The sequence below is a fragment of the Mastomys coucha genome, unplaced genomic scaffold (genome assembly GCF_008632895.1).
Source record: "Mastomys coucha isolate ucsf_1 unplaced genomic scaffold, UCSF_Mcou_1 pScaffold13, whole genome shotgun sequence".
Lineage (NCBI taxonomy): Eukaryota > Metazoa > Chordata > Mammalia > Rodentia > Muridae > Mastomys > Mastomys coucha.
This window is the reverse complement of record NW_022196895.1, coordinates 80,171,259-80,193,709: the sequence shown is the minus strand read 5'-3', so window position 1 is coordinate 80,193,709 and position 22,451 is coordinate 80,171,259. Positions and strand designations below refer to the sequence as shown.

At 40.4% G+C, this 22,451-nt stretch overlaps 1 protein-coding gene across 2 annotated transcripts in view; it reads left to right on the top strand.

The window, feature by feature from the left end:
* Znf407 (zinc finger protein 407) overlaps window positions 1–22,451 on the top strand; it is a 411,238-nt gene that overhangs the window by 293,363 nt on the left and 95,424 nt on the right. For both annotated transcript variants that reach the window (XM_031366182.1, XM_031366183.1), the window contains one exon: window positions 6,607–6,785. In XM_031366182.1, the coding sequence (XP_031222042.1) occupies window positions 6,607–6,785 (179 nt within the window). The remainder of the gene's footprint in view (window positions 1–6,606; window positions 6,786–22,451) is intronic.

The window sequence follows — 22,451 nt, the reverse complement described above, 5'->3', positions numbered from 1 at the left end:
AGTGTGCACTGCTTCCCTGGCCTTCTGGACAAGGAGCCCCCTCACCTCCCTACTTGTGTGCTCATAGTATTTCTAAGCATCTGCTGGCCTCTTGAGAACAGAACTTTCTGGGGAGGGCTTTATTTACCTTCATGGAAGCTTTATGTATTATTTCTAATATTTTCTTATATTTATGTTTTTTGATTTGTAGAATTTTGCAGTATTTGTGTGCTGAAATCTACATTTGACTTTATGACTCCAGTCTTCATCATATATAACATTCACCTTATTTCTGAATAAGGTGGCAGAGGATTTTCCTTTCTCTAATTCAGTATTTTCCACGTAGCAGATACTGTATATAGTGATGTTGTATTTCGTTGGTAGTATGCTGCGGAATGCAGTGTAGCGAGTAGAGTGACTGGTTGTCTGTGACGCTTGCGTTGTGCTGTAGAGCAGATGAAGACGCAGCAGCAGCAGCAGCCGACATCACTGCACATGTGTGCTCAGAGGTGGAATCCTGCTTACATCATCACTTTGCTATTCACAGTGTATTAACTCTCAGATTGAAGGACAGAGGGGGTAACATATTCTCAAGGGTCCAAGTAGAATATGTCATTTAAAAATAATAATTTCATGTATATGCAAATCAACAAACATATATACACACACATATATATGCACACAGGCAAGCACACACACACTACATGGATTATGCTTCCTTATATTTCATATATATGAATGCACCATCTCTGCTCCAAACTTTTTTCATTTTTAAATACTTTCTTTAGGGTAATTTAGGTCTATTTCACACTGAGTTGTTACATAGGTAGGTTCATTCCTTAGATATTTAGTGCCTATATTTATTTAAATCACTTTTAAGTACTTCTGCAGTTTTTGAGGTATTTGATGCTATCTATCTGGAATTCATTGTGAAGTTTCTGGCCTCTCAGAAGTCCCTTTTGCCTCTCTGAGATTAGTTGTTACTTCTGAGCCCTCCCTCTTTATTTGATGGTGGTGATTTCATAAGTATAATTTTCAAAAGTACATTGTCTCACTTAATTTCTTCCTTGGCATGATGCTATAAACTTAAAATCCCTCATCTTTTAACATAAGAAACATCCAGTATCCGCTCCTGAAACAGATGTAGTAGAAGCCCCAGGACTGAGTTCTGGAACCTTGTGGGAGCTCCCTGAACTCTGTGGTGAGAGGAAGTTGGTGAAGGTGCAGCCCAATTGCAGCTGAACCCCGGGCCTTTGGAGATGTTAATACCAAGTGATGATACCTGAGAACAACAGCTACTGTGGAGCCCAGCAGACAAGCTGTGTGTTCTGTGAGGAGCTTGAGAAACTTGGCTCCCACGCCCCTTGCAGCCCACAAGATGATAAGTGACAGCCAGACACTGGGCATGGAGATATTTAGAGTCAGGCTTTGGTTTGCTCTGATTTTATTGCGACAGTGTCCCAGTTCACCTTACATGAATTTAACATGAGTTTCTGATTTTAGAGGAGGTCACAGGTGAGCAGCTGACCTTTTAGAGTCTTTGATACTTTAAAAAGACTGGACATTTTAGAGAGATGTTGGGCATTTAGAGAGACATTGGACATTTTAGAGAGGGTTTGCACTTTGAGAGAGACTTTGAATGTCTTAAAGAGACTGAACAGTTAAAATCTTTTAATTTTTAAAGACCATGGAGCTTTTGCAGATACACCATGTTTTATAGTGTGGCGCTAAGATGACCATGGCATCTTGAGGATAAGCAGGAGGGAAGGCTGTGTTTAATAGTACTGCTTGGTTTACAATGACAAGGATTCATCATCCTGGCTTTTGTTCATTTGTTTGTTTGTCAACTTGATACAAGCTAGTGTTATCTGAGAAAAGGGAAGCACAATTGATTAGCCTTTAGGCCTGTCTGTGGGGTATTTTTCTCAATTAGCGATTGATGTAGAAGGGTTCGATCCCTTGTGGGTGGTGCCACACCTGCACAGATTGTCCTGGGGTTTATCAGGAAGTGGCCTGAGGAAGCCATAGGGAGTAGTACCAGTAGAAAGCACTCCTGGGGATGGGCTGTGATATAGAAGTATACATGAGATAAACCCCTTTCGGGTATGATGTTTTCTTATAGCAGTAGAAACCATAACTAAGGCAGTTCCCTTACTCACATTCTTAGTTGATAGCCTCTAGTGAAAGAATACATTTTCTTCATACCCATGCATATATAGACAGCCACAAGTTAGACTCGGGGCTAGGGGGTCAGTGAAGTGGCCTGGGAGATCACAGTGCTTGCTGGCATATTTGAAAGCCTGAGTTTGATTACTTGGATGGACAAGATGAACATGGTAGAGGGAGAAAAGTCCTCCTATGACTTACAGACACACACATGGATGCACGCACATAGACACACACACACATATATATACATAGACACACACACACACACACATACACACACACACACATTGTAGCATGGGACATCCATGCACATTAATTAATGTTTTAAGATGTTTGAAGGGTCTAATGTTGGGGAGGAGGGAAGCTGTTTGAAGGAATAGACCCAGAGGTAGTGGGAACGAGTATGCTCAGAATGCATTGTATGCATGCATGGAATTTTCAAAGAGTTAATTTTTAACAAAAGAGTTTAATTTTAACTTTTTTGCCCAAGACAGGCATTTCTCTGTTTAGCCTTGATTTTCCTGGAACTCATTCTGTAGAACAGTCTGGCCTCTAACTCAGAGATCCACCTGCCTTAAGTGCTGGGACAAAAGGTGTGCATCACCACCACTTAGCAGTTTTAAAAAACTTTTAAAATAATCTTGTTCTTATCAAAAGAGTATTTGGGGTTTGGGTCCTGGCAGCTCCTCAGGGATTACCTCAGCCTTGGGAGCTATTGAGAGAGACCTCCCTTTGCTGTTCCCCCTGTGGAATTCACAGGAACTGGAGTTGTAGCCTTTGAGCTGAGAAATGGCAGAAGCCATCATAGTGATGAGATCTTCAAGTTTGATGGTTGTCGCAGGTGATGGCTGGCTCCTACAGTATGCCAGATCCTGGGTGCATGTGCCCCGCACCTTTGCCCTTTATTCCTCTGTGCTAACTCAGAAAACCCGGAGTCTAAACTTGAACCTCTAGACAGCTTTGAACTACTCTGAGATCTTGGTAAAAGCTCGGCACTTGCCTTATGTTACTATTAAATTCAGGTTCAGATGGCTTAACTCTTATCTTTATTTCATAATTAAGGGAAAGGGATTTCAGAATTAAAGTAACTGCCTTAGATTACAGAGCTCTATACATAGAGGGTTTGAGTTCACACATAGGCTGGGCTGCCTAACCTTATGCCTAAATTATCACCTGCCCCTTAGCAGCCTACTTGGTTGGAATGGTAGCGGGGACGGGGGCAGACCTACAGCATATCTTCCCGCAGGTCCAGAAGCAGGGTTCCCAGACTGTCCTGCTCTGTCCTCGTGCTCTCTTGCTTGGCAGTCTTCTTTATCCACAGAGGGTCTCCTGGGGCACTTGAGGCAGAGAGCTCATCTGAGGATTGGAAGTGTGCATAGAACTCCTTAGCATATTTCTAAGAATTTTTAGTTTTGCGGAAGACAGCATACACATGGAAATACATAGTTAGGGACAGGAATAAAGTTTTTAGCATGTAAAAATTTTGTGGCAAAGGAGAGGATTCAGAGATGGAAGTCCATGCCAGAGGAGTACTACTCAAGGACAAAAAGGCCACCTCAGTCTGTGCCTCCTCTGTTCTCAGGGTGCTTGCTTTGTGGATTTTAGAGGGTTGATCAGAGGGCATCTTGCATGCATGTGTCCATGGTGATGGCTCTGTACAGCCAGTCCATAGGGAAGAGGAGCAGCACATGCGTGATAGTCAGCCTATGTGAACAACATGCATGATAGTCAACCTTATGTGCACATCATGCGTGATAGCCTTATGTGAACAACATGCGTGATAGTCAGCCTTATGTGCACATCAGACAGAGTGATATCTTGAGTGATAAACTCAGTAAGCGCTCATTACTCACTCACTTAAAGATATTATTCACATGAAATAGCAAGTCTCAGCTTCTTCACTTTGAAACCTCGGCCCTGTTAGCATGTGTCTTCCTAGTGACAGGGACATGAGGCTGTGATCTTAACCCAGAGATAGCACACATGTCCTCTGTTCCCTGAAGCTGGAAAACCCTGTGGGATCTGGTGTACTCACCAGCCACTACCACCTCAGTCACCTTAGACTTTTGCTGTGCTAAAAACAAACGCCATCTCTGTCAGCCACAGTCAGCATTACCTACATGCCTTCCCTTGGCTTCTGGTCTCTGTATATTTCTCTTTATTCTCTCTCTCTCTCTCTCTCTCTCTCTCTCTCTCTCTCTCTCTCTCTCTCTCTCTTTCTCTTTCTCTCTCTCTCTTTCCTGTGTGTACACATATATGTTATATATATATGTATATATAATATTTATATAATCGTAATCAGTACAGTACTAATGAAATGTAGTGATAGCTGTGCATTTTTTTCTCCAGCATCAATAAACAATGGTGAGTTTAGCAGATATCTTGTTGCAGTCAAAAATAAATTGGAGATCTACAAAACTGTAGAAATACTTTGAAATAATTCACTAGTTATCTGCACAATTGAGAAAATGCTCTTCTTCATTTTTACTAGCACAGCAGGTGCTAGCTATACCTGTTGTCAGGCTTCCTTTAGTCTGTTCCCATGCGTGTCTATGCATGTGAGTGGTTCTGCAGTCCGTGCTTCTGTGCTGTAAACTTGCTGTGTGAGTACAAAAGAGCTTTCCAAAAGTAGCCATAAGCACATACTAGACTGTCACTTAGGGATTCTTATGTCAGTGTACAGAATAATTGAAATGAGCACTTAGCAGGAGGGAAGAGTTACTTTAGCCCGCGGTCTCGGAAAGTTAAGTGTCCAGTCTTAGCCAGGTGCTTGAGGACACAGACCGTTACATACCAGGACAGACAGCATGCATCACACACAGGCGTTCAGCTCATGGAGACTGGGAAGCAGAGGAGAGAGACGGGAAAGGGACAGAGCATGGTGGAGCCCCTCTTAGTGCATGCCACAAGGGACCCAGTTCCTATGAGCAGGCCTACTATAAGGTGTACAGCACCTTCCAGAATGCTATAGTCAGCTGGGGAGCAGCCTTTAGCATGTGAGTCTGGGAAATTATGCCATCTTAAGCTGCAGAATTCCCTCAGGGACTCGGGTGGCTGTGTCCCATGTGCTAGGCCGATGGCAATGTGGCACACCTGGTGCTTTTCTTCTCTTTCTCATTGTTGATTAGCAATAGAGCAAAACAGACTTGGTAATGAAGTGTGTGTTTGTATATCATCTAGCCTATGCATATTCTGTCTAAGCTCAAAGATATATTTAACAGCTCCTTGACCAAGCCCTAGCCCAAATCATTCTTGAGTTAGCTAGGAAATTTCTGTACTTCCTGTTTTCTCCTGCCCATTCTCATGGTGTTGATTTTTTTTATATATAAATTTTGAAGTATTTTTGGAAAATAGAAAGAGTCAGGCATTGCAGTTTTAGCTGTTTTAACATTTTAATGTTTTTGTTTCTTGTATTTTAGCTTTCCCTGGCATAGAGCAACTTATTTTTTTTTCACGTTTATTATTCTGTCAGTGGGAAAAATCACTCTTTGCCTGTCTCTGAAATCCTGCTCTTCATGTTACTTTCATTCACTGTCTGTGACATGTGGGTCCTGATCCAGCTTCTCTTAGGAGTGCATGAAAAGGGACACATGAAGTCTCAATGTCCAGCCGTACTTACTACCTTTACATAAGGATAATATAAACTCTTGGCTTAACCGTCCTCACCTCCCTGACTCATACTTTCTGTGAAAAACCAGCATTGTGATGTCATTGAACATTCGACATCAGAGTGATTCCTGGCCTTCTGTTGTGTGGCATACCATGTCTCTACTAAGTATTGTTTCTCATCCTCAGGGACTCAGGAAGCCTATTTTCTAAGAATGGCTGCAGGGTTTCATTCTCTGCAGTGTCTTCCAGGAGTCCTGATGTGTGTCTTACTCTGTTACTCAATACTGTTTTCACTGGCTAGTGGGCCCTTGACTAGTGTCCAATCTCCCTCTGAAACTCCACCATCCCCGGGAACTTTCTGGTATCAACACATTGCCCTAATATGGAGTAAATCAATGGGCTGTTTGTAGTTCCCTTTCTGTCATGAGGCTCTCGGCACAAGTGGAGGGAAACTGCTTTTCCTGGTAGAACCTAAGAAGAGAAGGCTTTGTTTCCTTGGTGCTCTGAGCTCAGTGGCGTTCATTTGCTGATGTGGCCTGATGCATAAGCAAACATCTTCGCTGTGCTCAAGTAGTACCAGAACAATTCAACATTAAACATGTTCTAAACATACAGTCCTCTAGTTCTACAGAGGTGACTTGCTGAGGCAAAAGACTCCCTTAGGACCTGGTACCTTGGTTATGGAATGCACATCATCATAAGGTGGATTTCTCACTTAGGTTAACCATCTGAATTTAGTAAATGGAATACTGCTTAGCATAGACACAAATGTGCCAGGGGAGCTGGATCAGCATCTGTGATGTAGAGATACTGATTAGACTTAATTCCATTTCCTTTCTTGCTTGATAGGTCAAATTGTGCTGAGAATATCCGCAAACACATTTTACACACCGGCAAACATGAAGGTGTCAAGATGTACAACTGCCCAAAATGTGACTATGGGACGAATGTCCCCGTGGAATTCCGAAACCACCTGAAAGAGCAGCATCCTGACATCGAGAACCCTGACCTCGCATACTTGCATGCTGGTAAGGAATGGAAACATTAAAGTACTGTGTCCTTAACAGATCTCATTGTGTTCTCCACAGTGGTCATGATGCTCTTCCTAGAGACTGTGACTTCTTCCCATGGAATCCAGCGTTGATGGAGTCGGTTTCCGGCCCTATATGGAGGGTCATCTTGCTCCTTCCCCAGTTAGCATAGAAATAGGCCCTTCCCCCTGTATTTTAATTACATATGCAAATCTAACAAAGTTATTGTGGAACATCAAAGTTAATAGCAAATATTTAAAGCATAGTTATACTGATGTCAGAGTTTTTGAGGTTTTGTTTTTATTAATTGGTGAAACGTTATTTTTATATTTAAAATGTTATGCTATATTCCTTATACCACTATCTCCCCATTAAAAACATGGAGGTCGGTAGCATGGGACTGAGGAAGAGACTCAGGCACCTTGAATGTCCCCATCTCCTCCCTCTCTGTGAGGAAGAAGAGATGAGCCTGTGCTGCTCATCTGCCAAGTTGTTCCTACCTCTTGGAGTGAAGTCACATATGATGAAATGTGTCATATATAGTGGAGACTCTAGGTAAAGCAAAATGATTCTTGTCGCCTAGCTTCTGTTTAATTGAAAAGTATCCCTGGGTGTGGAATCTCTGCACAACAAGGAAACACAGGCCTGAGGGCATATGTTCTGTTTGAGAGGGCATGCTCCCCAAAGTTAGTAGAAGAATGTCCTGTGATATGGTCCTAACAGCACTGTGGGAAACATAGCCAGTGGATTCTGGCCTGCTGAAACAAATGGCTACCCATCTCTGCTTCTCACTCTGCCCATGTGCTCAAGACAGACTGCTTTACCCTGCCTGGGATTTCTTAGTGTATGTCTGTGAGGGAGCCTTTGGATGAGCATGCAGTGGAACTATTAGCTCACTGGTACTCTGTGGACAGGATCATAAGCAGGGCTGCCAAAGTCAGGCTGTGTGTGTGGAAACCAAGGGAAGGCCATTCATAAAGACAGGGTTGTTTTCAGGTATGTAGTTTTCTCATGTGATATCCACATCAGAGGACTTGGTAGATAAATTAAGCGAGGACAATAGTTTTAATGCATCTGACAATATATGACTGTGTTGAGTTTGATACTGGTATATTCCTTCAATTTAAATAATTCATATAGTCAGTATCTTGAAGAAATAGTGGGGTAGCTGATTTTTGGCCTCTGTTTGCAGGGATGTTTTGGGAGACAAGCAAAAGCAAATGGTGTCTACGTTTTCTGTCTTGATGAGTTGGCACCTTAGAAGTTTTATAATCAATTTATCAGCTAGAACTTACACAAACAGATGGTGTCTGGTTAGACTACTTTGACTCTTCATGCTACTGAGGCAGCACTCATTGCTCACTGGCAGAGTCCCCCAAAGCCCCAGTAGAATGTGGCAGGCCCCTCTCCTGTCTTTCACATTTCTCTCTGAGAGGCTGAGAGTCTTGAAGGCAGTGATAGAGCAGTGCTCCTTCAGGAGAGACTCAGCAGCGAGCCATGAGATGCTATTTTTAAAGTATTTTGATTTACTATATTACATATGTTATATTTTTCATATTTAAATTTATTTCTCATTTGTTCTAGTACTAAGACATAATATAATATATCACTCAAATAGTACATTAAATTATTATCTTTATAGGGTAAATGATGCGAATTTACCATGCTATGTTTATAAATCTAGATTTTCATATTCTTTTCTAGCTTAGGCTTTGTATCCTTTATGATGTGTTTTATTCTACTTTATTTCATAGCAGTTATAAATATAGGAATGGGGAAGTTTGACTATTATCAAAACCCTGTGTCCTTTTGTCTTCCTTTCTAACTATAACTAATTCAGTACCATTTAAGTTATACTTAATTCATTTTTTCACTCAGATTTATACTTAGATTAAATTGATATTCTTTCCCAGCCCACTTGCCTTTGTCTTAGCAAGCTCCACATTCGCACATCATTGTTCCTGGTGTGCATCAGGTCTGGGTGCTCTGGCCTGCAGAGTGTGCGCAGGGCCGTCCTTCCCCAGGGCTCTGGCCCTCCGTTTCCACCGGCTCCTTTCATACCCGCTGTCAGTTTGATTCCTGGTACATGTCATGACATCCTGTACAATAGTTTCTTTTATGAAAAATCCCAAAAGTCTGAAATACCTGACAGTTTTTCATTGGTTTTTCTTTACAAAACCCAATTATTACTTCAACATGAAAAGGGAGGAATTTTTCTGACATGCTTGCCCTGGTAAGGCCATGCTGACTCACTGCTATTAAATTGTACTTCTCCACATGTATCATTAAGCTCATCCATGAGTATCATCTCAAATTTATTTCCTAATATAGATGCTAGACTTACAGGTCTATAATTTTCAGCCTCTCCTCTCTTCTTTTTAACCTTCAGGCTGGATTCCTTGTTTTCTAGTCTCCTACTTCTTCACTCTAACAAAAGACTTCCTAAAATAATTAACAGTTTAGGGGTGGGAATCCTTTCCCAGTCATCGACCCCGTTCATCTATTTAAATGCTGCTAAGACTCTTTGTTCCTCCCCAACCCATGTGTATGCCCTGGCATCTGTCTTCAGCCCTCTGGGGCCATCCTGGCATGGCAACTTTGGTATTTTGGTAGCTGGCCTTCCTCTTTGCTCTCTTTCTGGTTTTCATACCTGTTCAAGTTCCTAAGTTTAGATAAACTGCACTGCGTTCTTTGAGTTGAGGAGTGAAAAGTGTCAGGCAGACTGCGTTTTAGTGCTATGGCTGACATTCCAGGAACCCACCCCTGAGTGTTTGTCTGTGAGAATGTGTGTCACTCCTCAGTCCTTACTCCTCAGGGAAGCAGACTTGCTCAGACTTAACGCGTTCTCTATTAAACAATATTCTTCTTTGGTCCAGACCCTGCAGTGACACATCCTTACACCCTCTAATGTTTCATTGCTTGCAAGTAGGTACAGTCTTTAATGTAGCAGCAGTGCATACGAATACCTCTTGTTTGTGCTCAGCACTGTGATCATTGTCAAAGAAACATTTGCCTCTGGCTGGTTGGCACACCCTCATGTCCTTCTCAGTACCAGTACCCGAGGAGGCAGAGCTCGCTGACTGAAGTCTCAGCCTAGACTGAATCCTGATGGCTTTCTGTCCCGTGGCCAGTGGCAGTGCTGCAGTTTCTGCTTTTCATGCCATCCTCAATGCGCTTTAATTACAAAGGGAAAAGGAGGAAGAGGGGCAATAGTGCCAGGCTTCCCACCAGACCGTTCAATCTTCAAAACCAAGGCTTCAATGGTCACGAGTTCCAGTTAATGATTTTAAAAATGGATCTCCCAGTAGTTAAGTTGCCTAAGGACACATAACTAGAGTCTGGCTGAATCAAATTCATGTCTTCTTGAATGTTCCAACATATAGTCTAATCCTACATGTAAAATAGTTTTAAAAAAAATCAGTTAATCAAAATTTTACCATGTAAAACTTAAAAGTAGGGAATTTCAGATTTCATATTATCTGAATATGTACATTAGGAAGTAAAAATGCACAGTAGCGTTAATCATTATGGTGAGTATTTTCATGGTGGTTTTTCAATGTCCCTATATCATACAGAAGAAAATAGGAAGATAGAATCAAATGAACTAGTGTTGCTGTGGACTGAGTCAAGGTATGTAGCTTCGACCACTCCCTCAACCAGTCTGTATTTCCTTTCTCAGCTTCATAGTAGTACAGAATGCAATTGAAATTAACCTTTATCAATATGTGTTCTATCGTTAACTCCTGATAGGATTGACAGGAGGTACCTGAAAATCACAGGAACTTGTTTAGTTAAATCCTCTTGGATAGATGTTACTCACAATGGCTCCTTGCTGGCTACAGGGTGCTAAGGAAAAGTTCTGAAGCGTTGTTTACATATTTTCACCCAAAAGATAGGCTTATTCTCAGTTGCCTTCAAAGCCTGTGCAATTCAGAGCACAGCAACATGTCCTTCGTTTTGTCTTAACTCCCTTCTCACAGTTATTTTGTGGTCTACTGAGAAAAGCATGCGCGGCATTTGAGAACGAGACTCTGAGAGCTAAGCACAGTTTGAAAAGAGGAGGGAAGCGGGGTTATTGTTCAAGGGAAGATGACTGTGGACAGTTCGTGTGAGGGCAGTGTGATCTGACCCAGTAATTGATGCAGCTCTTACTTTTTATAGACCTGTTACCAACTGTGTATTCAACGTAATCATATTTTAAAAATTTACATGCTATCACATATTTTGAATCCTAATTAAAAGTGGTTTATATAAGAACTATTTATTGTAGTTATTGATAAGTCCCATCACTAGCTCTGCATAACCGGTTGTTGCTTGAATTGAACCTGTTTAATGAAGGAAAACACCATAGATTTTTCAAATTATGAAATTTAGGTATACTGTATCTTTGAAATTTATTAAAAATGTAATATTATTTTTGACAGTTTCATTCATTTTTATTTGCAATGAGTAAAATTACCATCGCACAACTCTTCTGTGAGGTTTTGTAGAGTAATTACAAAATCACACAAAAGTATGGAATAGTAGCATTCACTTAGCATCCCTACATGTCAGCAAGGCGTCGTCATGGAACAGCCAAACCCAGCGACACAAACGTTCCCTCAGTGCTTCTGTCCCTGCTCCCTTCTTTCTCAGTCTGCTGTCTCTTCAGTCCTGTCCTTCCTTTTCTCTTCTCACTGGAGTCTATCTGCAGGCCAGCATTTGCTACTGCTGTCATGTCTTAGTTCTCCTGGTCCAAGTCCACTTCTCCTCTTTTAGGACTTTGATACTTACAGATATGGACCAGTCATTGTGTGGAGTTTCCCTTACCTTGAGTTAGCCTGATGTCTATACGGTTTAGTTGAGGCTGTAAAGGGCGTTTGTCACAGCTACAGATGCTGCTCTGACTAACAGAATGAGACGCGTTCTACAGGTTCCTCCACTGGAAAGTGGTATTTCCTTTCTGATGAGTGGATATCTCTGGAAATTACTTTCTGGCACTGTGTTGTGCCTGAGGCTCATCTTGTGTGTTTCCTGTCCAGGTTCTAAAGTTGGTGGCTTTGATTTTCAGGTGGCCTGTGTGTCCCAGTTGTGTATATTGCCCTTATGTGCTTTGGCTTCTAGACATCCTCACCAGACAGACTAGGACATTCTTGTGAGCATCTGACCCATGGCTTCCCTGGCATTGTGCACTTAGGTCCATCTGACTTTGGATTCAGCAGTGACTTGTGGCTGCGACACTAAAAGCAGAAATGGTAAAAGAAAGAAGAAAGAGACAAGTTAAACTTCATAAAACAAAGCTTTGTACTTCAAAGGACATTATTTAAAAATTAAAGAAAACTATATAAAAAGGCAGAAAATAATATACAGCTCTGTCTTGTAAAGTGCCTGTATCCAGAACATTTAATGTTTGCTTAGGTGTATGCTAAACAGCAGCAGGGCAAGTGTCCCCCTTAAAATTGGGGAAGCATGGAAGAATTCTCACCAACTGACCATTATCCAGTAAGAGTTCAAAAATATACTTAGCATCATGACTCTAAGCGAACACTGGGTGAACACACACCACACAAAAATGAAATGCCATGAAGTCATTATTTCAGTTTGTCGCATGCTTTTAATTTACTTTTGACTGAAGACTAAGGGCTCTATCTGAATATGAAGTACCCTCAAAGATGCTCTGTCTGAATGTGAAGTACCCTCAAAGGTGTATGTATCAGTAATTTGTTCCCAGGCTATGACTACAATCACAGAGAGGTGACTGGACCTTAACCACCGGCTTTCATTGTAGGCTTGTCCATTGATGGCTGCAAAAAAAATGAGCGAGTAGGAGATAAGTTTTGGAGAGAGAAATTATATCCTTTAGGCCATCCTCGGGGAACATGTGCCTTGTCCATGGCCTTGCTGTCTTTCTCTGTTTGCCAACAGCCTTGAAACCAGAAGCTCTAATGCCATGCGTGCTGTGGTGCTCCATAGGCTCCCAGCAGTGGGGATACGGCCATGGCCTGAAATCCATAGGTTCCCAGCAGTGGGGATACGGCCATGGCCTGAAATCCATAGGTTCCCAGCAGTGGGGATACGGCCATGGAATGAAATCCATAGGTTCCCAGCAGTGGGGATACGGCCATGGAATGAAATCCATAGGCTCCCAGCAGTGGGGATACGGCCATGGCCTGAAATCCATAGGTTCCCAGCAGTGGGGATACGGCCATGGACTGAAACTGCCCTAAAAGTTAGTCTGTTGCCCTCTTAAGTTGCATTTAATCCTCTGAGTCATTTAAGTCATGTTTTGTGTAACGTATGAAATATGGGTTGTATTCTTTTGTCTACAAAGCAGTATCTTGTTCATTGAAAATATTACCTTCTTCAATTAATTTCTTTTGTACTTCTGTTCCAAGTAAATTAGCTATATTTCTTTGTGCCATTTTCTTTATATTAGCATAGCAGTTTATAAAATTAAGTATATATGGATTTTTAATTTTATTCTCAAAATGCTATAGTTGATTATATTCATTTTTTCAGCCTTGTTTCCTTCACCTCTTCATTGTTCTGTTATCTGATTTAAATCCATCAAGAGTTGTCTGATTTGATACTTCCTGTCCCTTTTCTTGTATGATTTTCTTACAGAGGGAAATATACAATGCAGTTCAAAAAAATCTTACAGAAAAATAAAATGAAGTCTGTATATTTGTGTTGAGAATACAGTACACAATGAAATTTGTGTTCTTTAATTTTTATGTCTTTAATAAAAAATTTTGATATTCTTCTCTTGTGAGCTTTGAAATTATAACAATATACTCACCTAATTCATATTTTATATTCACAATATAGCCATATGTCACTAAATGAGAGAGGCCTTCCGAGAACTGTGATGTTAGGCAATTTCATTGTTATCATTGACTGATGCATGTGTCATAACCTGCTACATATGTAAGCAATGTGTTTGGTACCTGAGTTTCAATATCTATGTCTGAATGTGCTAGGAATATGTCTGTCTGTCTATCTGTCTGTCTACAGTCTCATGGCTGTGCTAAAGGAAGTGTGACACTAAAATCAAGTATTGGAGAAAGAGATGACCAGGAGACTGTTGTACCTCACATGCAGGTTGATCATATGGACGCTGTCTTCCATGACTGGATTTCTCATGGCCCTTCAGTATTCATCCATGTCATGGCATTTGACTGAATTTCCTTCCTTCAGCAAACTCGGGAAGTAAGCATCACTCCACAGTCTACACAGTTCCACATGCTGGAAACTAGGTTTTCTATACCCATGGCTTTCAGGGCATTGAGAGGTTACTTAGAAAACATACTTGAAAAGGACAGTGCAAAAATAGGGAAGAATCAGTGTGAACATCAGACAAATTGCCATGAGCCTTAAAGGTAAATTGACCTGAAAGGTGTTCCATGGCACATGTTAGCGAATGTTTGGATGTAAGAGTCATTTAAAATTTCAAATTTTTTTATTGAGAAAAAAAGGAGAATATTTGAGCTTTTTGAAATATTCTTACTTATTGTTTTCCCTTTTTTTCTAAGAAAGATTAAAAACACTTAGATACATTCTTTTAATAGAAGAAAATCCATCATTGTAAAGTAGTCACTTGAATCACCTAATAGCTTTCACTGCAGCAGAATATAGCGTAGGCCTAACTCCATAAAACAGTATTTTTGATGGCTGGTCTAGAGTCTTCTTAAAAAGCTCTGCTCAGACGTGCTCGCTCTTGTCACCGCTATTAGTGCCATTTGTTGAGTAGCATGTCAGAGTGATTGGCAGGGACTCATTCTTCCTGCTAAAGACTCATAATTTTAGTGCATGCTTAAAATAAGAACCTAGCATAAGTGACTTCCTGTTTGTAAAGGAAAAGACAGGATTCCTATGCAAGTAGCATAGATTAGTTCAGTCAGTGCATGGGATGTAACTGATGGGAACAGAATGCTTATGCTCTTTGGGCACAGCAGCAGGGCCTGCTCTACAGCCTTTGTCTAGTCTCACTCTGCTAGAGTGACTTGCAGGGCCACTTTCCTTCTGGGTGCTGGCTGGGACACATTCGGGTCGATGTCTTCAATGGGCTAAAGTAGCCATCAATGTCTCTTAATACTGTGTGTCTTGAAAGGATTAGATGAGTTAATATTTGTAACATAATTAAAATAAGACACAGATTTCTATTATATTCCCTAAGCATTTTACAAATAAAATATAAAATTAAAAATTACTCTGTTCTATGTTCTTTTTAATTATGCCAATAGGTGGTCCTCTTTATTGACAAAGGTCCATGTTCTGTGTTGTACTTTATGTTAACATAGATGGTCTAGACTATTAACACAGCTCACATATTCATGTTTTAGCCACTTTTATTCTAATTTTTTCCTTACTCTTTTGAGAAACATGACTTTGTAATAAGTAGTCTGCTGTAAAGATTGTCCATATCTTACCAGGGAGACATTCAGTTCTCCTGATGTGCTGTGTTTTGTTTAATGGCTTTTGGTTTCACTTGAACTTCTGTTGTTTAGAAAGCTGCCAAATTCAACAACCATTTCTGCTGGTCTAATATTTAAGTGAACCAAATACTTGCTGAATATTTGACATTTTATTAAGAATCCAGTCTACACTGAACTATGACACTTTGCTGTACTTGATGGATAAACTGTTGATTTTTATTTGTTAGATTTCCCTGGCTGTTTAGACCTGGAAAACATCACAGTTAAATCGAAAACCAAATAATATAGGTACCAAATGTTATCTTTTTTGTGCACATTTTATTGTAAATTCTTTCAACTTTTAAGTGCTCTTGCTGTTTAAAGGTGAGTGGAAGGATGCTAATGTAGCTCGTATTTGTGTGTCTGAAGTATTCACATAGTTGACTAATATTAAATGTGTGAAGGGAAGCTGACACATTTATCAGTGTCAGAAGTGGAACAAGCAGACAGGGTGGAAATCTGAAGCAGACAGGAGGAGCTCCAGGTCAGGAATGGTAGTGTGGGGAGCAAGATGCCAGCCTGGAAGATGTAGGTATGATGAAACTCAAGAGAAGGAAGAGACAAAGAGCACCCTAGTGACCACTGAGGGCTCTGCTCTGCTTTAATGCTTTCCTGCTGTGGAGTCTTCAACCATATCTCTGCCCTTTACCCCCTGGTATATAATGAAAAATAAATAAATGTGTTTGTAATAAATGCTTTCAGGTTATGAGTCTTTGGCCATGAGCTAGAACTAAGCCCACGAAGTAATATCGTTTTATATGGGATTCTCTTTAGTACTTAATATATTTTCACCTCAGTTTCTATATCCAATAAAATATGTTAGATGCTCTCTGGTCAGTTTGCAGATATCAAATTTGTAATATCTTTCCTTCTTTGACAGAAACACTTAGACCGAGTGTTTTGTTGTTTGTGGCAGGATCAAGTTGGATGTGTTCATAGCCTAGGCATTAAGGTGCCAGGGTACCAGCAGACTCCTGAATGATGGTAGGAATAGTCATTTTCACTCACTGTGGGAAACTATATTTTATCATAATCAGGTAACATTGAATGTTTTTCTCTAAGGAGGACTAAGTTGCAGCATAGTAATTCACAGGCATCTTACCTGAGTCTTTACATTCACTTACACTGCACTTCTCCAAGCTCAGGACCAGCATCTGCATGAGGATACAGAATAGAGAGAGCCACTCTCCCCACCCCGCAGCACTGCTGCTGACCGCTACACTGCTCCTCTAGCAGCCTCACCCTGAAGGCAGAGTCTCTTCCATGGGCTGAGCAAACACCGCAGGGCCTTGTACGTACTGTGAGCTTTACTGAAGCCCTGCCACCACAGAAGTTGAGATGCAGTGATCTTGGAGGTGTAGGGTTTCTCCCATGAGTCAGAACGTGAAGAGACCCCTCACATTCATACACTACAACTTCAAAGATATTTTAATCTAAACCTCTTTATTATGTCCAAATTATTAGTCACAGACCTTGTTGCTATCTCTGTAGAGAAGAAAAAAACTAATTTTTAAGCTTCAGTCTAAGCAAGGTTTTGAAAACATCTAAGTTCATGAATTTAATTTCTAGTTTTTCCTTTGCCATGTTGTAAATATTTTTAGTCACTAGAAATTAAGTTTTGCTGATATTTTGTATCAGCTGTTGTATTGATCTAATAAATGAGATTCCTATGACATTTGTTGATATTGGTGAAATGCTATACATGTAAGAAAAAGAAAAACTCACATTAGCCCTATCTACAATGACCCCTTCCACACCACACCTGGAGTCAGTGAGAACAAGTAAAGGTGCGTGTTGCCTTGGCAGAACATAGGCATTAATTGAGCAACTATACAAATAGATGTCCAATTGCTTATAACATCTGTAAGTACACATCCTAATGTGTTTATCAGAGATAGTAGCAGTGTTACCTATGTGGAAAGAACACAAGGGATGGGTTTCTGTGATCTTGAACTAACTGCAGATTGGTCTCAACAAATGACCACATCATGTGTGACAGCTGAGTGATGCAGGCATTTGTAATTAGCTCAATATTCACAAAGTAGCTGACTACTTGAAGACAGTCTGCAGCCAGCCTTCAGTGTCAGTGTGACCACACCTCTGCTCCTACTTTGTTAAATACTGTGATGCTGGAGTGAAGATCACCACACCAACGTGTGCTATCAGTCACAAGTCTCTCACAGGAGAATTCAGCTTCCCAAAACTGGGAGTTAAAACCTTAAAAGAGGGCCTGATGTACCAAGTTTAGTCTTAGGTGTGAAACTTTAAGCATGGAAGTTTTAAGTATATGTAAGATTTAAAACAAAACAAAACATGGGGTTGAGTCTCCTTGATGCCCCGTCTCTCGTTGTTAAACCTAGGAGGTTAATAGGTGAAATCAAAGGCCAGATTCTCAGTGTTATGCAGCTTCATTGGAATCAGTCACTAATATCGACCTGTCTGAACTCTTCACCAGGGAAACAATAGTGTCCATGATAGATGTGAAAAGCTGTCTCATTACCTTGGTCACAGTCACATTGAGGGCTTGGGCACGCGTGCTTCATGGGTATGTTGTCCTTTGAAGTCATTGCTTTGTGTATTGTCCATCTCAGTCATTTTCCACCAGCTTGCCAATGGCTTGCATAACCTTGGAGTTCCCTGCTTTCTTTCATGGCTCAGAACCTGCCACATCCACACAGTTGCTGTGGGTTTTCCTGACAGGGTTTTGCACAGGTGTAGCTCTTGGGTCAAATAGGCTGCTCTATGAAGTGTGTGTGCACGTGTGTCTGTGCGTTGCACTGCTGTTCCAATCTGTTATTTTAATCATGTGCTAGTTAAAAATCTAAACTTAGATGTTCTGTGTCTAGTACCCTTCAAGTGCATTTCAGGATACTATTTACTAGAGAAGTCCTTCCACCTATGCCTGACTCTGGCTGTGATATTAACCCTCTGTAATGAAAATCCTCCGTCTCTCTGACACGTAGTATGCCCTTTTAGTTTTGCCTTTCCCCGACTTATTCATGTGCAGCTTTGCTAGTCCCTTTCAAATGGGAAATGTTGGCCCATTTATCCTTAGTAACCATGCTGAATGTTTCAGTCCTTTTTGATATTTAGGTTTTATTGGACGAATGTAGATTGTACCTTCTCTAAATATATTCTCTAAAAATATTCCTAAGTATTCGCCACTTACAGGAACTAAAAACTACAAGGGAAGGGAAGTGGGACCCGTAGACTGTCCTCTGTCCTAGGCACTCAGCTAGTCATTGCCCCTAGGCTACCTGGCTGCTTCTCTCAGGTGGCGAGGCTTGGCTGGGAGTTGTTCTGCAGCCTGGCCAGTCTGAGAGGGACTCTCAGCTGTCTTACTGGAGAAGTCGTAGTTCTGAGGAAGAGGCCTAGTGAATCCTGCCTTCTCTAGGAAATTCTGAAGCTGTTTTGATTTGTTTACTTCCTGCTGATGGGCTTCCCTACAGGATGGAATGATTCAATTTTAGTTAAGATTGAAACATAACAATACTGATGGATACCACTGTTCTATTTTTTATAAACAAAGCATAATTAAGTAGAACTGTCATATACGATGTTCTTGCATCAATAGTTCCCTTACCAATATACAACTACTTAAAGAATTAGTTGTGTTTTCAGATCTAAACTATACACACTTAATAATTGATCTGTAAAGTACAAAAGTAGACTTTAAATAATTAATAAAATGATTTTTTTTAATACTTCATGAATCTCATTTTTATTTTAAGCTCTCCCATAGTTTCAGGACAATAAAGACAACCTCACAGTGAGCCGATGACCTTTGAGATGCAGGAGCCTGAGGAGAGCCAGCATGTTAATAGGACGATGCATCCCACAGAGCTTTAGTGTTCCTGGACCCTCCCGCACATCATTATAAGGGGATAGGTGAATAGGAATTTATAATAATGTTTTTTTTAAAATAAATGAAATCTGGGGTTTTTTATTAGTTGAGCTTTATATGCATATAGGTTTCTGTGTGATGTTTTTGATGCATGTATACATGGACTTCAGTTTCAGTTTTTGAACTATGAATGCCACTTGGCTCAGCAGTTTAAGCATCAGTCTCACAAAACGAATGCAATGCTATCTAAGATCATTATAAGTCATTTTCACAGGCACAGAGACGAAATGTATATCCACCAGGAGGGATTATGTTAATAATACTTACTCATGCCATGAACAGATACACAGCTATTTAAAAAAGGAATCAGATGTAGATGTGTTGCTAAACCATAGCGTGTAGCTGTGTGCAAAAGACAATTTGCAGAATATTTTGACTACTGTGATCATATGTCTCTTAAAGTGCAAAAAATAAAATATGTATATAAATGTGTTTGAATATAAACATGCAAATGATACTACCAAATTTTTAATGATGATCATCCTAAAACATAGAGTTAGATAGCTGCTTTCTTACTTTTTCCTTTCTTTCTTTCTCTCTTTCTTTCTGTCTTTCTTTCTTTCTTTCTCCTTCTCTCTCTTTCTTTCTTCCTTCTTTCCTTTCTTCCTTCCTCTCTTCCTTTCTTCCTTCCTCTCTTCCTTTCTTCCTTCCTCTCTTCCTTTCTTCTTTCCTCTCTTCCTTTCTTCCTTCCTTTATTATTTTGCTTGGTCATGAGTAATAAATAACTTAAGAACATCTAAAAAACAGTCTTTAACTGTTCCTTTTATAACCCCAGATCTGTGTGTTTGTTTTTACTGTCTGTGCTGCTGAGAAAAAGCAAGAGCCCAAAGAAATGCAAGATTTCCTGTTTCCTATATTTTGCTGCTTTCTGTAACCAAAAGAAGCAGCAACAAATGCTGTTTAAACTACCTCAGAGCTTTACAGAGTAGCAATGAGGGAGTTGGCATCCACAGTGCACATGCCACAGTAGAAACCTCATGGTGATGAAAAACATCCAAATTTGGGGCTAACACTGATCTTTCGTTGGTGTGTGAATTACCCGACTGCTGTCAGCTTTCACTAGCGTGCATGTGAACTGGATAGAAAAGTAGACAGTCATGTCATGAGAATCAGTCTCACTGCATGCAGTGATCTCTGTTGCAGCTTCCACTGTCCTTCAGTGGGCTTTGCCTGAGACTCTGAACAGTGGAATAAATACATGAGTTCACTTGCTTCATGCAGGGCTCACATGTGAGCAGAACATAGATAGATGATCGTGGTCCTTACAGAGCTTGTTGCAAGAGAGACAAATGACACAGGAGCCACAGACAGCTTTCAGTAACAGGCAGGATGTCCACTGTAAGACTAGAGCTTTGCTGGGGCCCAGGCAATGAAAGGGCCTCCCAGGCTAGGTCCTGAAAATGTCTGGACCCCAGTTCTGGCCCTTAGTATGCTATGGCGAGCTAGAGGAAGCCTGCAGATGAGGCCAGAGAGGTCCATGGACCTGTTTGAGAATTTTGTGCTACTTAAACAGGAAGCCAACAGGAGTTGATAACCAGGGAGTGACACTGGAGGTCTCATGCCACTCGCAGGCCTGTCCTTGTAAGAATACTTAACTTTACTTAAAAAAAAAAAAAAACTGAAACAAACAATTAACTCTGCAACTTAAGAGAGATGTTTATCCTAGTGTATGCTCTAAGCTACCTCAGTAAAGAGTGTTTTCTTGGCTCCCAGATCCTTCCACCCTCCTGTAATTCAGCTCCCATGGCAGTCCCACTGACTTGAGGACACCGCTCAGGTTTCTTTCATTGCTTTCTTTTTAACTGGGATACGTGAGCCACGTGTGGAACGCACTGATTTTGTTCAGTACACTGATGCAGTGTTTCCTCTTAGCTCAGCATTAGCCTAGGGTAGCCTGACCCTGAAAGAACTAGAAAGCTGCTTCTGTACCCAACATGCTGGGTCAGAAGAGTGGGAGCCCTGCCCATCTTCATGGCACTGACCTCACTTAATGTCTCAGTTCTTTTGGAGCAGTTTCCTCTACTGCTTTTCACAAAGCCTGCTAGTAGAACCTGCCCTGTGTCTACACGGGCTCCATTGCTGATCTCACTGTTGACTTTCTTACCCACTGATGGAGGGTGTCTGGAGTCTGGGTAGCTTATGCGTGGCACTGCAGTCTCTCGGACCCTTGCTCATCCTTCTGTAGGCAGTAGGAACTTTGAATATGCTTGTTCTTGGATGCTTGCATTCATAAAGCACAAGCTTTTAGTTTTTGTTCTTAATGTGGAGTCTACAAGTTGGGAGGTTAGATGGTATTATAAGCAGGAAGAGAAATTAAGAACAAGTGCACTCAAATGCATACAAGGTACTGAAACTCACCATGTGGTCCAGAGCTTCATATTGTACTTCTGACCAGAGATTTCAAACCGCTGCAGCTGTCTCTAGACACTTTGTGTGACGTGGGGTGGACTAGCAGGGTTTTTTGTTTTTTGGGTTTTTTGATGTTTTTATTTTTTTACTCTTCAAAAGATTTCAGTAAAATATTGGTGACAGTGAATGAAAGGATGGGTAGAAATTAGCTCTGTACTTCGCACAAATTGAGATCAGGGATCATAAACAGGAAGGCCTGTTGTGATTTGAATCAAACTTGTCTTTGAGATGAAAGACAAGGCTTCCCTTGTTTTGATCACACTAAAGGAAGAGATTCTTTTTTTTTTTTTTAAGGTTTTTTGCATTGTGATGAGAAAAGTTACATGATTTCAATTTATCTGAATTTATTAACATTTAAAAACATATTTTAAGTAAACAGAATTAAATCACATTCTTGTTTCCCTTTTGTACCCCAAGACCCCTACTTCAATACCTACAATATCTTTTTTGTCATATTCTTTAAAATTTATAAAATATTGTAACAATAAAAATGAGTATTATAAAAGTTGTTTGATATAAAACAACAATCATTTTAACAGTCTTATATAAATGCTTGCCTATGGCAATACTGAAAATACATACATTTTTCTCAATATAAATTTTAAATAACTCCAAACATATTAACTGTATATTTCAAAATAATGCATCACTACTAATATTTTCTTAAATGAACATAAATATATAAAGTGTTTTTGTTTGTTTGTTTTGTATTTAGTAGAGCTTAAAGTTACTGTGCTAACTTGATACAAGAGTTACAAATGTCAAGCAAAGCATTCAGTCTCACTTTGTTGTTCTCTTACAAACCCCCTCCCAATTTAATTCTCTACACTTCTTTTGGGTATATAAATACTTTTAAAATATGTAAGCTGTTCTGAAAACCATAGTATGGTGTAAAAA